This window comes from Macrotis lagotis, chromosome X, assembly GCF_037893015.1.
Source record: "Macrotis lagotis isolate mMagLag1 chromosome X, bilby.v1.9.chrom.fasta, whole genome shotgun sequence".
Lineage (NCBI taxonomy): Eukaryota > Metazoa > Chordata > Mammalia > Peramelemorphia > Peramelidae > Macrotis > Macrotis lagotis.
Window position 1 is genome coordinate 672,341,109 of NC_133666.1, and position 14,337 is coordinate 672,355,445.

At 36.0% G+C, this 14,337-nt stretch overlaps 1 protein-coding gene and 1 pseudogene across 10 annotated transcripts in view; one reads left to right on the forward strand and one right to left on the reverse strand.

The window, feature by feature from the left end:
* Positions 1-14,337, reverse strand: part of ATXN2 (ataxin 2) — a 108,623-nt gene that overhangs the window by 72,724 nt on the left and 21,562 nt on the right. For all 10 annotated transcript variants that reach the window (XM_074205719.1, XM_074205725.1, XM_074205726.1 and 7 more), the window contains exons 2-4: positions 5,517-5,553; positions 4,572-4,631; positions 4,012-4,083 (exon numbers count right to left, since the gene is read on the reverse strand). In XM_074205719.1, coding sequence (XP_074061820.1) covers positions 4,012-4,083; positions 4,572-4,631; positions 5,517-5,553 — 169 coding nt within the window. The remainder of the gene's footprint in view (positions 1-4,011; positions 4,084-4,571; positions 4,632-5,516; positions 5,554-14,337) is intronic.
* On the forward strand, positions 12,132-14,208 carry LOC141496972 (large ribosomal subunit protein eL6-like; annotated as a pseudogene).

Consider the following 14,337-nt stretch of genomic DNA (forward strand, 5'->3'; position numbering starts at 1 on the left):
TCAAATATCGTGGAGCTGCAGTCAGGATCACACAGGACTTAGCAGCAGCTACATTGGAAGCTCATAGGGCTTGGAATAGAATATGCCGGAAGGCAAAAGAGCTTAGAATGCAACAGAGAATGTCCTCTTCCAGGGAAAAAGATGGACTTTCAATGAACCAGGGGAATTTCAAATGTTTCTGATGGAATGGCCAGAGCCGAACAGAAAGTTTGATTTTCAAATACAGGACTCAGGTGAATCATAGAGATTGGAGGAAAGGGGGGAAGACTTAATGATGATGAACTGCATGTATTCCTGTATAGAAAAATGACAATGATCATACTCATATGAACCTTCTCAATTAACAGAGCAGGTATAAGGAGCTTTTATAGATGAAGCACAGGAGGAAGCTGAATTTGAAAATAAAATATGGTGTAAAAATGGAGTCAAGAGAAAAAAGGGAAATGGAATGGGAGAAAGAAAAAGGAGAGGGGGAATAGGCCAAGATATTTCATACATTAAGATTTTTCTTTATTACAATGAGCTATTGCAATGATATGGAAGGGGAGAGGCAAGGGGGAATGAGGGAACCTTTGCTCTCATCAGAGGTGGCTAGGAGAAGAAACAGCAAATATACTCAATGGGGTATAGACATCTGGAGTAAGAAGGAGGGGGGAGCAGGGGGAAGGGGTGGGGATGTGAATAAAGGAGGAGAGGATGGACCATAGGGGGAGAGTGGTCAGATATAATGCATTTTCTTTTTTACTTCTTGCAAGGGGCTGGGATTGGATGGCCTGCCCAGGACCATAGGGCCAGGTGGATTCCGGGCCTAAGGGGTGGTATGGGGGCTTGGGGCTTCTTGGCCCCAGGACCAGGGATCTGTCTGCTGTGCCACTCAGCAACCCTACAGCAGAGTCAGAGTAAAAGGAGAGAGAAAATATAGTACATGGTAGTGGAGAAATAAGAAAGGAGGGAGTTGCGATCAGCAATGGCAATGTTGGAAAAATATGGAAGTAACTTTTGTGAAGGACTTATCATAAAGAATGTGATCCACCCGTGACAGAGTTGTTGGTGTTGGAACACAGACTGAAGCACATTTTTTATTATTATTATTTGGGGGAGGGTGCAGGGCAAATGGGGCTGGATGGCCTGCCTGGGGCCACATAGCAGGGTGATCTTTGGGTGTCTGAGGCTGGATTTGGACCCAGGTGCTCCTGGCTCACAGGCAAGTGCTCTGCCCACCACCCAGCCACCCCTATAATTATTACTATTATGTTTTTAATTTTAATTTTAATTTTTTTCTCTCCCCTTTACTTTATCTCTCAAGTTGAGTCTATATTTGGGGGGGGGGGGCAGGGGGTATTTTGTTTACTCTTAAACAAGAATATTTTATTAATGTATAAAAAAACATTATTTGTACAAAATAAGAATAAATAAATCTTAAATAAAAAAATATTCTATAGACCAATATATTGATCTATAAAAAAAAAGGAGATGGGGGGTTGGATAAAGCACTGGCCCTGGAGTCAGGAGTACCTGGGGTCAAATCTGGTCTCAAACATTTAATAATTACCTAGCTGTGTGGCCTTGGGCAAGCCACTTTAACCCCATTTGCCTTGCAAAAACCTAAAACAATAAAAAAATAATTAAAAAAAAGGGATGGGGGGGACATATTTTCTCTAAATTGTTACATTTCTGCATCTAATTGTTTATATTTTGCTGGGTAAAGTCTTTTCAATTGTATGTAATCAAAATTATACCTTATATATTATAATTAACTTTAGCCTTCTTTGGTGAGAATAAATTTCAATTTCTTCCTTTTTTTGTACAATTTTTAAATGATATGACCTATATTTAAGACATGAATATATTTGGGAATTTATTATGCTAGTATGCACAGTAAATAGTGAAGGTCTAAACCTAATTTCTGCTAGATGACTTTTCATAGCATCTTTATCTTTCAATACATTACTACTGAGCTGGATTGCTTCTAGGCCCTGTTTTACATCATCTAAGCAACTTTACCAAGCAAACTCTTTTAATGATTACTACTTTATAATACAATTTGAGATCCAGAACTACTAGGAAGCTTCCGGTCCTTTAAAAAACAAACAAAAAACTATTATTTCCATTGAGAGCTCTGATTCTTAAATTAAGTTATTTTGCAAAGGTTTATAAATAACTACAAGGGAGTCTAATTAGTATGGCAGCAATTCTATACTTGATTTGAGTATTTATCATAATTTTTATCATAATAACATAGCTTAACCATGATCAGTTGATATCATTACATTTATCTAAGCCTTCCTTTATTTCTATTAAAAGATGTTCTGTAGTTGTCCTCTTATAAGCACTCGAGATCCCCTTGGTAGACAGACTCCCAGCTCCATTATTCATTCTTTAAGTTAAGTGTCTGAGGCCAAATTTGAACTCAGGTCCTCCTGACTTTGGGCCAATGCTCAACCCACTGCACCATCTAGCCTCTCATCCAGGGCTATCTCCAGTTGTCCTGCTTCATATTTGGCTCTTGGACCATGGAGGAGAAAGTGAGACCAGTGACTTAGCACAGAAACCCTCACTCAAATTCTATGCACTTGGCTTGTCATGGTATGAACTACCTGATGTCACAATCTTCTTCGAGAACAAGAACAAACACCATCATCATCATGTTCTTTAAAGTCTTTGAGTGGCATATCTTATTCCATCTCTTTAAGCTAAGGCTGGTTAGTAACATAAATAAAGGATAGTGATTTGTGTGAGCTTATAGTCAACTACTTTATAGAACTTATTGTTTCCATTAAATTTTTAGTTTAATCTCTGGTACTTTATAGTCAAACCATTATATCTGCAAATAATAATTCTGTTTTCTCTTTGCCTGTGCAGAGACCTTCAATTTTATTTCCTTGCTTACTGAGGCAGTTGCATAGTACAGTGGATAAAGCACTAGGCCTGGAGCCAGAAAGGACGGAATTTAAATCCTTCCTCAGAGACATTTACTAGCTCTGTGACCCTAAGCAAGTCATTCACCTGTTTGCCTCACTTTCCTTATCTATAAAATAGGGTGTAATAATAGCACCTGTCTCATAGAGTTGTTTTGAAGATCAATTAAGATAATATTTATAAAACACAGTACCTGGTAAACATCAAAATGCTCTGTATATGTTGGCTATTATTATAGTTCATATTTTATTTTTATTGTTATTATTACTATTATTATTATTATTACTATTATTATTACTGTACCTAGGATTTACTAGAACAATATGAAGCAAAAGTAATGACAAAGCACACCCCTCATGCTTTCCTTCTCCACTTATTAGAATATTTTAATCCTTCTTCAATGCAGATAATACTAGCTCTTGGTTTCCAATAGAAAACCTTTATCATTTTAAGGAAAGATTTATCTATTAATTCTGATAACAACCAGATTTTTACAAGCTGTTGAAAAAAATAAAACCTCTATTGATGTAATTCTGACCTTATTGGGGGGATGATTAAAATAAATCATATTTATACTTTTCCAAATAATGAACAATACCCACATTAATGGTATCAATCCCATCTAATCACAAGAAATAATCACTTAATTGTTTAGACTCCTTAATTGAATATTGATTTAATTAGCCACAATATTGATTATATTTTTTAGTTTTCTTTAACTAATCTCTCCCTGGTTTAGGTATCAGCATTTATGGAATGCTTTAGGTTTCACAAAGCATTTTACATCATACTTCACTAGACCCTCACTATTTTTTATTACTTATTACATCTACTTTACAAATGAGGAATCTGAAGCAAAGAGATGTTACAAATACAATATCCAGGGTCCCACAGTTATTAAGTATCTGAAGCAGGAACTCTGACTTCAAGTTCAGAACTCTATCCACAGTGCCACCTAGTTGCCCCAGAAAGGTCAAAGGACAAAGTTACAAAATGCTAAATCCAGGCACTTTAATTATATTTCAATTAAGCAGCAACATTGTGAATGCACAGTCTGCAACAAAAAATTTTTTAAAAGGCTTGTTTCATTACCTTAGGACTATATGTTTTAAAAACTCCTTCATATACACCTCCATTTTTCACTTGTACTTCACATTTGGATCCCTAAAAACAAAGAATAAAACATCTATGTAATTATGAATGATTTTTATCTAGTTTACAGGTTTGAAAGGAACTAAAATCTATCACAGAACATAAAAGACTTTAATAAAATATGGAAGGAAAGAGCATCTGTGGATCTCATTGAGTAATTTAGATATAAATAATATATTTATCTCAAATGTAAGTTGGCACCCCATTTCTCAATTTCTGACTAGATCAGGGATAGGAGAATGTGAACTCTGAAGAATATCAAGTGCCATACTCAGAAAAAGAAGACACTGGGCAACAGAATAATTTAGGATGTACTAATGATAGGACTTCTAATCTAATTTGAATTCAAACTGCCTAGATCAATATCACTTTCTTTCCCCTAAAGAAAACCCAGATGACGTTATGGTTTCAAACATCATTTCAAACACATTGTCATTTCAAAATTCACTATACTTTTAATTATACCACCAAAAATTTTAAGAAATATTGTGAAAACTTACAACAACTGATGTAAGTATATGAACCATTCTCATATTGGCATAGATCCCATCAAAAGAAATCTGAAATGTAAAAAGAATTGGAAAAATATAGTGTGTACTTTTGCTTATTATTTACTTAAATTATACTTAAGAATAAAAATTTTTTAAAAGGTTCTAATTTTATTAAAGAATTATGGAAGCTCATATTTTCAGAAATAAATTTGTACAAATGAATTTTAGTGTTAGATACAAATCATAAAAAGTACATAGGATAAAAAGAAAAAATCCTTTTTTTGAACTTTGACTTTACCCTTGCCTCACTTCTCTCAAAGCATCTCCTGAACCAAAAAGAAATCCAAAGTCTGAATCAATTCCCACCCATATCAGATGACGTGAATATTTCTCATAGGGACAATTTGTACTTATTATAACAAAGGTAAATTTATTAATGTTTGAGACATCCCTGAAATCACACAAAAATTAATGCTATTCTCTATCTTTACAACTGGCTGAATCCTATCCTAAAATTGCCAACATCTGTGACCAGAGGTCCTTTTCAATGAAGCAAGTTAAACCAGGAGAGAAATGTGTTGACTATAGAAAAAAGGTACCTTAGCATTTGTAAACCAGAATGAGTACAAAACAACCCAATTTCAGTTGACAGGTTGTCTACCCATACATCTATACCTGATTTTTCCTATCTACTTGGATTATTCCAAGTCTAGCTTAATCAATCGATTATTAAAAATATTCTCCATTTCATAGTACTGTGTTCTAAGACTATGATAGAGAAATGATACTCTAAAATTAACAATATAATCATTAACTTGATCTATATATGTGAACTGCAAAATGTGAAAGTGGTATGATTATTTTAGCTAATAGTTTATAACTTAAAAACCAATGAAACTTAGGTTTTCATTAATTTGTTTTGGAAATCTAATTAAAACATTCCTATTTACTTACTGTGGACTGTGGAAGTCCTTTGCCACTGCTTCGGCCCCTGAAAAAATTTAATGTGTTAAAAATTTAATAGGAAACAAAGAAATTAGAAATTAACATTTTAAATAATGCAGTTTAAGTTATGGGGGATCACATGTTTACAAGAATTATAGAATATGAGTTAAAAATTAAAACTCTGAAAAGGAAAGGCTAATGTGATAAAGGAGACAATCAAAATCAAGTCAACAAGCATTTATTTATTGATTGACAGTTTTATTATTGAGAGACACAGTGTTGGGAATACGAAGAAAGAAAAAGAAAACCTTCTCAAGGAGATCTCACAGTCTAAGAGGAAAAACATAATGACAACAATGTGCAAACAAGAGAGAAACTGGATAAGCTGAAGCTGCTAGCTGAGGAAGGCACTAGAAAACCAGAAGTCAGAGACAAAGAAGGAGGCAGAGCACTCCCAGGCCTGGGGAACAACCAAGGGAGACACAGAACATCTTCAAAGAAAACCAAGGAGGCCAGAATGACCAAGAGAAGGGAGTAGAAAGACTAGAAGGCAGCAGAGGGCGCAGTGAAAAAGGGCTCTGAATACCAAAGAAGATTTTCCAATCTATCAATAACGATCTTGATAAATAGCATTTATTTGCTTTTTACAGTCTACAAATACTATCTCGTTTCATCTTCAAAACCATCCTGGGAGGCAGGTGATGAGAAAACTAAAGCAGGTTAGGTGACTTGCCCAAGTGACACAGCTAGTAAATATGTGAGGCAGGAATCCAAGTCCTATGCTCTACTCACTGCATCACTGAGTAAGACTGTGTCTGAACACACATATGTAAGAGACATGTCCAACTTTCACTTTATGAAGATCCATTTGACTGCTAAGAGGAGGTCTATGGGGTAAAAACCAAGGCAGAAACCCCAATCAGAAAGCAATTATTGAAGTCCAAGTATGTCCCAGGGAGAGGAGACAGTTGTCGGGGGGGGGGGGGGGGGTGCAGAAGTACAAGAGAGATATGAATCAAAGCAGTAGATGGGGTATGGAAAGTGGCAGAAAGTGAGGAGTCAACAGTGACATCCAAATGTCAAGCCAGGGTAACTGGGAGAACACCTGTGCCTTCCTCAGTCATGGCAAAGTTAAGAAGTAGTGGGGAGCTGACTTTTGGATACTCTGAATCTAAGATGCCTCCAAGACATCCAATTCAAGATGTCTTAACGGGTCATTAGAGATGCAAGACTGGCAGTCAGAAAGGTTAGGATTGCAAACACAGTAATAGCTATCATCAGCAAAAATGACTGCTGAATCCATGGGGACAGACAAGAGCAAAATATGATATAGAAAGGAGACAAAAGGGCACAAGAGAACTAGGGGACACCCACACTTAATAGAATGAAAATTCACTAAAGGAAGCTGAAAAGGAGCAATCAGAGAGGTAGGAGGAACATCATTTGCAGATGATGTGTCTAATGACCACTTTTTTGTGCATCTATAATAATATATTGGAGCAGGTCATGGGAATTGATTAAGCAGAGGACCTGAAAGTGATGGGATTTGAGAGAATTTCAATATATATGTTCATATATCTCACTAGCTGGAGTACAGACTGAGCCAAAACTAAGGAAGATGGGACAAAAGGACAGACTGATGACCAAGTTGGAAAGAGGGAACCTCAAAGGAGAAGAGGTTGCCGAATGATGCTAAGAGAGGCAATATCCCAGAGTGGCAACAGGGAAGGGAATATTGAGATTCCTTTACTAGAGCAGCAATCAAGGGAGTATGAGAGAAAGGACGGACGGTCTGAAACACTGCCAGAGGAGCAATGTCACTAAGAAAAGAAGTCATTCTTCAGTGACTTAACACTGAAGGAGCACAAGGGACAAACAGATCCAGGCCATGGTAAGGAGGGGAGAGAATAAAGGAACAGATCCCTGAGAACAGGAAAGAAGACTTATACATGGCTAGTGATGGGGTCTGAATGGGGTTAAAGAGAGCGTAAAGAGGGAGGAAGCTTGTGAACTGTTGAGGAATGAGTCTGGGCAGAGCATCAGTGGCTAGGGAGAGCGGACAAGTCTTACAGACAACCTCTGCTCTTCACTTGCAGAGCCACAATCTATTCTAGAGCCTCCAGATTGCTCACCTTTAAATCACATCTCTCACCATTCTAAGTCTATACTTCATACAGCATACTTCAAAGTTAACTTTTCCTTAAGCACAGATCTGATCATATGAACCCCTCACAAATGCAAACTCAAAAATCTCAAGTACTCCCACTTCTACTCCTGCCTCTTTAGAATTCCTACCCTTTTTCCAATTAAAAACTCAAACAAACCTCCTACAGGAAGTCTTTCTTTTCCTCATATGACTAGTAAATTCAGAGGAGAAATCTGAACTCAGGTCTTCCTGACTCCAGGTCTCTCTATCTATTCTATATATACATAAAGATATATATATTATATATATACATAAAGATATATATATTAATATAAGCGCCTTCAAAGTAGAGATTTTTTTTTCACTCATTATACTCTATCCTCATCACAAGTTTAGGTGATTAATAATTGTTTATTGAATGATCAACTGATTTTTAAAATAACTGACCTGCTGATTTGCTAAGCAACAGTTTCTTAAATCTGTTTCCCAATCTCCAAAATGGGGATGTTTATTCCTTCATAAAGTTTAAGGCAGGCAAGGCAGCTAGATGGTACAGTGTAAATAGAGCACTGACCCTGGAGTCAGGAGGACCTGAGTTCAAATCTAGACTCAGACACTACCTGTGTTCAAATCTAGACTCAGACACTACCTGTGTGAGCTTGGGCAAGTCACTTAACCCACTGCCATGCCCAAAAAAAACCACACAAAGAGTTTCAAAGGGTTCTTTAAAAAATAAAACAAAAAACACAATTTAAGGTTTTCTTTACCTTAACATACTTGCATTAATTTTGTTTGTACAAAAGTTTTTCAACTTCATATAACCTAAATTTATCTATTTTATCTTTTATGTCTGAGTCTATTCCTGGCTTCAATCTTAACTCCTGAAAGGTTTCTAATCTGGTTCTTTCATCATTTTTGAAGATATTATCCATTTTTAGCTTATTTGTAGCCTGTGGAATTAATTTCTGTCAAACTGCTTTCCAATTTTCCAAGATCCTTGTCAATAAATAATTCGAGTCTTCAAATTTATGAATGTTATTTGGTTCAATTTTTTTCTAATTCCTCCTCTATTCTACTTATTTCCTTGTCTTTTTTTAAGTAACAGTTTCAATGATTGCTGCTTTATAATATAATTCAAGGTCTAAAAAGTACTATTATAACCTTCATTTCTACTTTTTTTTAAACCACCCTTGAGACTTTAGAAATGCTTTTCTTACAAACGAATTTACTATTTTGTTTAGCTTTACAAAGTTTATCCCAAGGAATTTAGTCAGAAGCAGAAGATATGTGGGACCACAGCTAGTAGGGATGGATGGATCAAAGGAGGGATTGTTGAGTATGATGAGACTGTACATGTTTGGAGGCAGCAAGGAAGCACCAGCAGAAAAGACAAGATGGAAGGAGAGTTTGGGAATGATGGAAGGAATACAGTCACTTAAAGAGATTCAACTACTAGGTTAAGACCCCAAGAAGGTCATTACTGAGAAGAAAGTATCCACAGATACCAAATAATTACAGCAACATTTTTTAATGACAGCAAAGAACTGAAAAAATAAGTGAATGCCTATCCAAAAATTGACGAATGGCAAAACCAATTGTTATATAAATGTAATAATGCAAGATTACTGTGCTGTAAAAAAATAATGATAGGGGGTGGCTAGGGGAACAGTGGATTGAGCACCAGTCCTGGAATCAGGAGGACCTGAGTTCAAATTCAGTCTCAGATACTTAACATTTAGCTATGTAACCTTGAGCAAGTCACTTAACCCCACTGCCTTGCAAATACAACACAAAATAATGTTTTAAAAAATCATGGAAAAATGTATGTATATACATAAACACATATGTGAATATATGTGTGTGTTTGTGTGTATACACAATGACCCCAATAATATAAAGACAAAGATTCATCAAAAAAAGGCAATGTTGTAAGTCTAAACCTAGCTTCAAACTTAACTCCTGAAAGGTTTTTAATCTGGTTCTTTCATCAGTTTTGAAGATATTATCCATTTTCAGCTTATTGTACAAGATATAAGATAGCTTCAACCCTTAAGAAAGAAAATAAGAAAATAGGAACATTTTACTTATCAGATCCTGGAGCTGCAAATATGTGAGGTCCACAAATGTGATATGTTGCACATTTTTAGACTTTTGTAATGTCTTAATCAGTTTTGCTGATTTTTGTCTTTAAAAAAATTTTTTTTGTAGTTATTTAGGAAGGGAAAGGGGAGGGTAAAGGATACTGGGAGAAATTTTGGCAGTATTTTAAAATATCCAAATAAAAATATCAATAAAAATTTATTTAAAAAAAAAAACTATAGCAAAAAATGCTCCAAATCACTAATTAGAGAAATGGAGGGGCTACAAAAAAACTATGCACTTTAAGCAATTACTCATGCTGTCAGTTAGTCAGATAGACTATTCTGTAAAGCAATTTGGAACTCTTCCCCAAAGTGACTACTGTCTATACCCTCTGATCCAGAAACACGAGGCCTATACATCAAAGAGATCAATGAGCATTTTTTGCTATAGTTTTTTAGAGACCCACAAGTACAATCCAAACTAACTTTTTCTGGCAGCAAAGTACTAGGAAAAAAGGGGATATCCCTCCATTAGGGTGTAAACTGAACAAATTTCAGTATATCTGTTAATAATAGTATGGTGTTATAATAATTAAAAGCGATATATACCATAATTATGACAAAATTATCTCACCTATCAAATAAGGTCACATTTGTAAAGCACTTAGGCTTAGTACTTGTTTATATAATAGCTACTATTATTATCATCATCATCATCATCATCAAATGATGAAGGAATGTTTTGGGGAATAATGGAAAGACTCAAATGTACTGGTGGCAAAGTGAAACAAACAGAACCAGAAAAACAATTTGTAACAACAATAATATATTTATAACAACAAATAAGATATTTATAACAATAAAGTAAAATTAAATCTAAACAAAAAAAAATAAAATCTGCAAAATGAAAATTAGCTCCTAGTAAGAGAGATGAAAAGAAACCTCCCTTATTCCCAACCACCATTTCTTCGAAAAGGCGGGAGACTAGAGGTTCGAAAAAACAAAGATGCAATCAATAAAATCAAGTTTTTTCCTTACATTGGTTAATTTTGTTTAATTTCTCCATTCTCCCCTGCTCTACCCTTATTTTCACCCCCATTTCATTCTTTGCAATAGGGAAAGGGTCTCTTCAAAAGGGAGAGAGAATGGAAACATTGGGAAAGATAGGTGAAAGAAATTTAACTGAATAAGACTATCACCAAACTTAACCTCCAAAAATCTTTATAGAGAAAGGGGATTGATTATAAGATAGATCATCGTAGATAAGAGCACTGGAGTCAGAAAGACCAGAGTTCAAATCCAACCTCAGGCACTTATTGTGTGTGACCTGGATAGAACTGCTTGGTTCCCCAATTATAAAATGAGTTATTGTGAGGATCAAATGAGGTATTTCTAAAACATTTATTAGCATAATGACTGGAACAAAGTAGGAGTTTAACAAATGTGTATTCCTTCATAGTATATGAAAAAATTATTTTTTTGGCTGGCTAGTCAGCAGCAAAAAAATATTATTGCAAGATTCTTTTTTGGGCACCAATACACATCCAATGGGGTTTAAGGAAAGAGTGCTTTTAAAAATATCTTTGATAAAAAAATTAATTTTTTAAAAGGTCTTTGAAAAGGTCCAATATGAACATGCACATTTTGTGGGAGCAAAGAAATGAATCAATTGTCCAATAACTGAGAAACAGCTTTTAAAAAAATCAGAGTACGTAAATGTACTGGAATGCTATTATGCCATGACAAAAATGAAATATTACAAGTTAAGAAGCATGGAAAGAATTATATGAATAGATACAGAATTAAATAATCAGAATCAAGATTACAAAAAAATGTAAAAGAAAACACAACAACCAAAAAATCTAGAAATTCATAGTATAATGGGAAGACAACACCTAATGAGCTAAAAGGAAGGAGTGGTGGGTGAAAGGAGGAAGAATGGGGATGCAGAGAGAAGTGGGTTTCCTGCACAGGGTGCATGGTCAAGTCCAGAAGACTGTCCTAGGCACAAAGATCCCCTTACGTGAAGGATCTGAAGTCCCTCTCCATTGTTCCCCCTCCACTCTTTCCAATGAGGAGTCTTATGGACAGAGAAGGCCAAGGAGTTTTGAGTTGAGGCTGATTTGATCTTGAAGGATAATCATTTCAAAGCAGTCTATTATCATTAAAGAATTCTAGAGAAGTAGAGGGTTAAATGATCCCTAAACACAGCTGAAGGAAATTTCATCTTAACAGACATTTATCTACTCAATTCAAACTACCTTGAATATGGACATTTGATAAAGTATTTCCAAGAGAGGATTTAGAAACAGAAAGGACCTATTAGCGACTCCAACTCTCTCATTTCCTAGCTGAGGAAACCGAGGCCCAGAGAGAAACAATCACTTGACTAGAGCAATGCAGGTAGTATTTGAACCCAGGTCTTTTTCCATCAGATCATGCTTCCTGTTTCACATACTATATTATACACACACACACAGTGGTTTGAAATCTGCTCGAGAATCCAGAAGATTTCTTCTGCTCTGGCAACATTGGAACAGAAAAGCAGTATTTCAGAGAAGAGAGTTGGCCTTGGAATCATCCTATGAATCCATCAAGTGAACATCTTCCTCATCTTCCCACAAATGTTAGATCCTTAATAAATGCTTGTGGACTACCAGTCACCTATATCCTCCCCAGCATTGCTACTGATATTTTCCTCATTTATCAACTATCACCTTACAAGGATATCTTTTTTGGAATTACTCTTACTGATTAGTTGTTTGTAGTAATTAATGTAGATTAGGTGACTAATTTTGCTAAAGTTCAAGATCTTAACCATTAGATACTGATACAAAAATAAGAGTGTATTTAGGATATTTTGCCAGTCTTTTTGCAAAAAAAAGCTGCTCCCTAAAGGAACCAGGGGCCTCAAACTATATAGTTTAATCAAAGAGTCTAGGTCACCTTCAACCTGATTTTTGTGACTTCTCTACTTCTTAAAATCATCAATGGAGTTAAAAACCTCACAATTCCTCAAGCACTATACTGACTGAATAAATACCTGATTACCATGCTTCCTTCCCAGGAATTTTGTAATCCAGCAATACTGACAATAATGCACCTTTAGCTTCTTAGCCACAAATTTGCCATAAATACCTTCAATCAATTAGTAATAAAGTCTTTACTAAAAACCTCTCTTAACTAAAGAAAAAACTGACATGTTTTGCATTGTGCTAATTATTCATATTATCTTCGTTTTGCTAACTAGAAGGTAAACTTTTTTTAAAAAATTTATTTAGGGGCAGCTAGGTGGTGCAGTGGATAGAGCACTGGCCCTGCAGTCAGGAGTACCTGAGCTCAAATCCCACCTCAGACACTTAATTACCTGGCTGTGTGGCCTTGGGCAAACCATTTAACCCCATTTGCCTTGCAAAAAAAACTCAAAAAAAAAAAAAGATTAATCATCAAACTCCATGTTGCTATTTTGGTGTACAATGTTTTTATGGTTCTGCACATCTTGCCTCAGTATCAGTTCATATAAATCCTTCCAGGTAGAAAGTAAACTTTTAAGAGGGTTGGATTCCTGATATTTTTCTTCTGTATATTCCCAAGATATCTCACATTTTTTTTTTAGGCATTTGCAAGGCAAAAGGTCAGAAAGGAAAAAAAGGAAAGGAAGGCCAAAAAGGAAGATGGGGCTGAAAAGGTGGTGAAAAAACCTCGAAAGCATTGTAGTCGAAACCCAGTCTTGGCCTGAGGGATCGGCAGATACTCGCAGAGCCATGTACAAGCGGAAATATGCTGCACCAAAAACCCGGATTGAAAGGAAAAAGAAAGACAGGGTGCCTGCTACTATCTCAAAGCCAGTTGGTGGTGATAAAAATGGAGGAAACCGAGTGGTAAAGATTCACAAAATGCCCAGGTATTAACCTACTGAAGATGTGCCCAGAAAACTCCTAAGTCATGGCAAAAAGCCCTTCAGGCAGCATGTGAAGAAACTTTGCTCTAGCATCACCCCAGGCACAGTTCTGATTCTGCTCACTGGCCGCCACAGGGCAAGCGCGTGGTTTTCCTGAAGCAGCTGGCTACTGGTTTGCTACTGGTGACTGGACCTCTGACCGTCAATCGGGTTCCTCTACGAAGGACCCATCAGAAATTTGTCATTGCCACCTCTACTAGGGTTAACCTTTCTGGTGTAAAAATTCCAATCATCTTACTGATGCTTACTTTAAGAAGAAGAGGCTCCGTAAACCCAGACACCAAGAAGGAGAGATTTTTGACACAGAGAAAGAGAAATATGAGATTACAGAGCAGCGCAAGGCTGATCAGAAAGCAGTGGACTCTCAGCTCCTGCCCAAAATCAAGAAAATTCCTCAGCTCCGCGGTTACCTGCGTTCTGTATTCTCTCTCTCCAATGGAATTTATCCTCACAAATTGGTGTTCTAAATGCCTTGCAGAGAACTCTTATTAAAATATTTGGAATAGCAAAAAAAAAAAAGAAAACATCTTTCCAATACTTGCATGAACTGATGTTCTTCTGGTCCTGCTCATCTCACTGAGCATTATACACATTAACAACAACATAGGTGGATGGATGATCAACCATGACTTGTTCATTCCA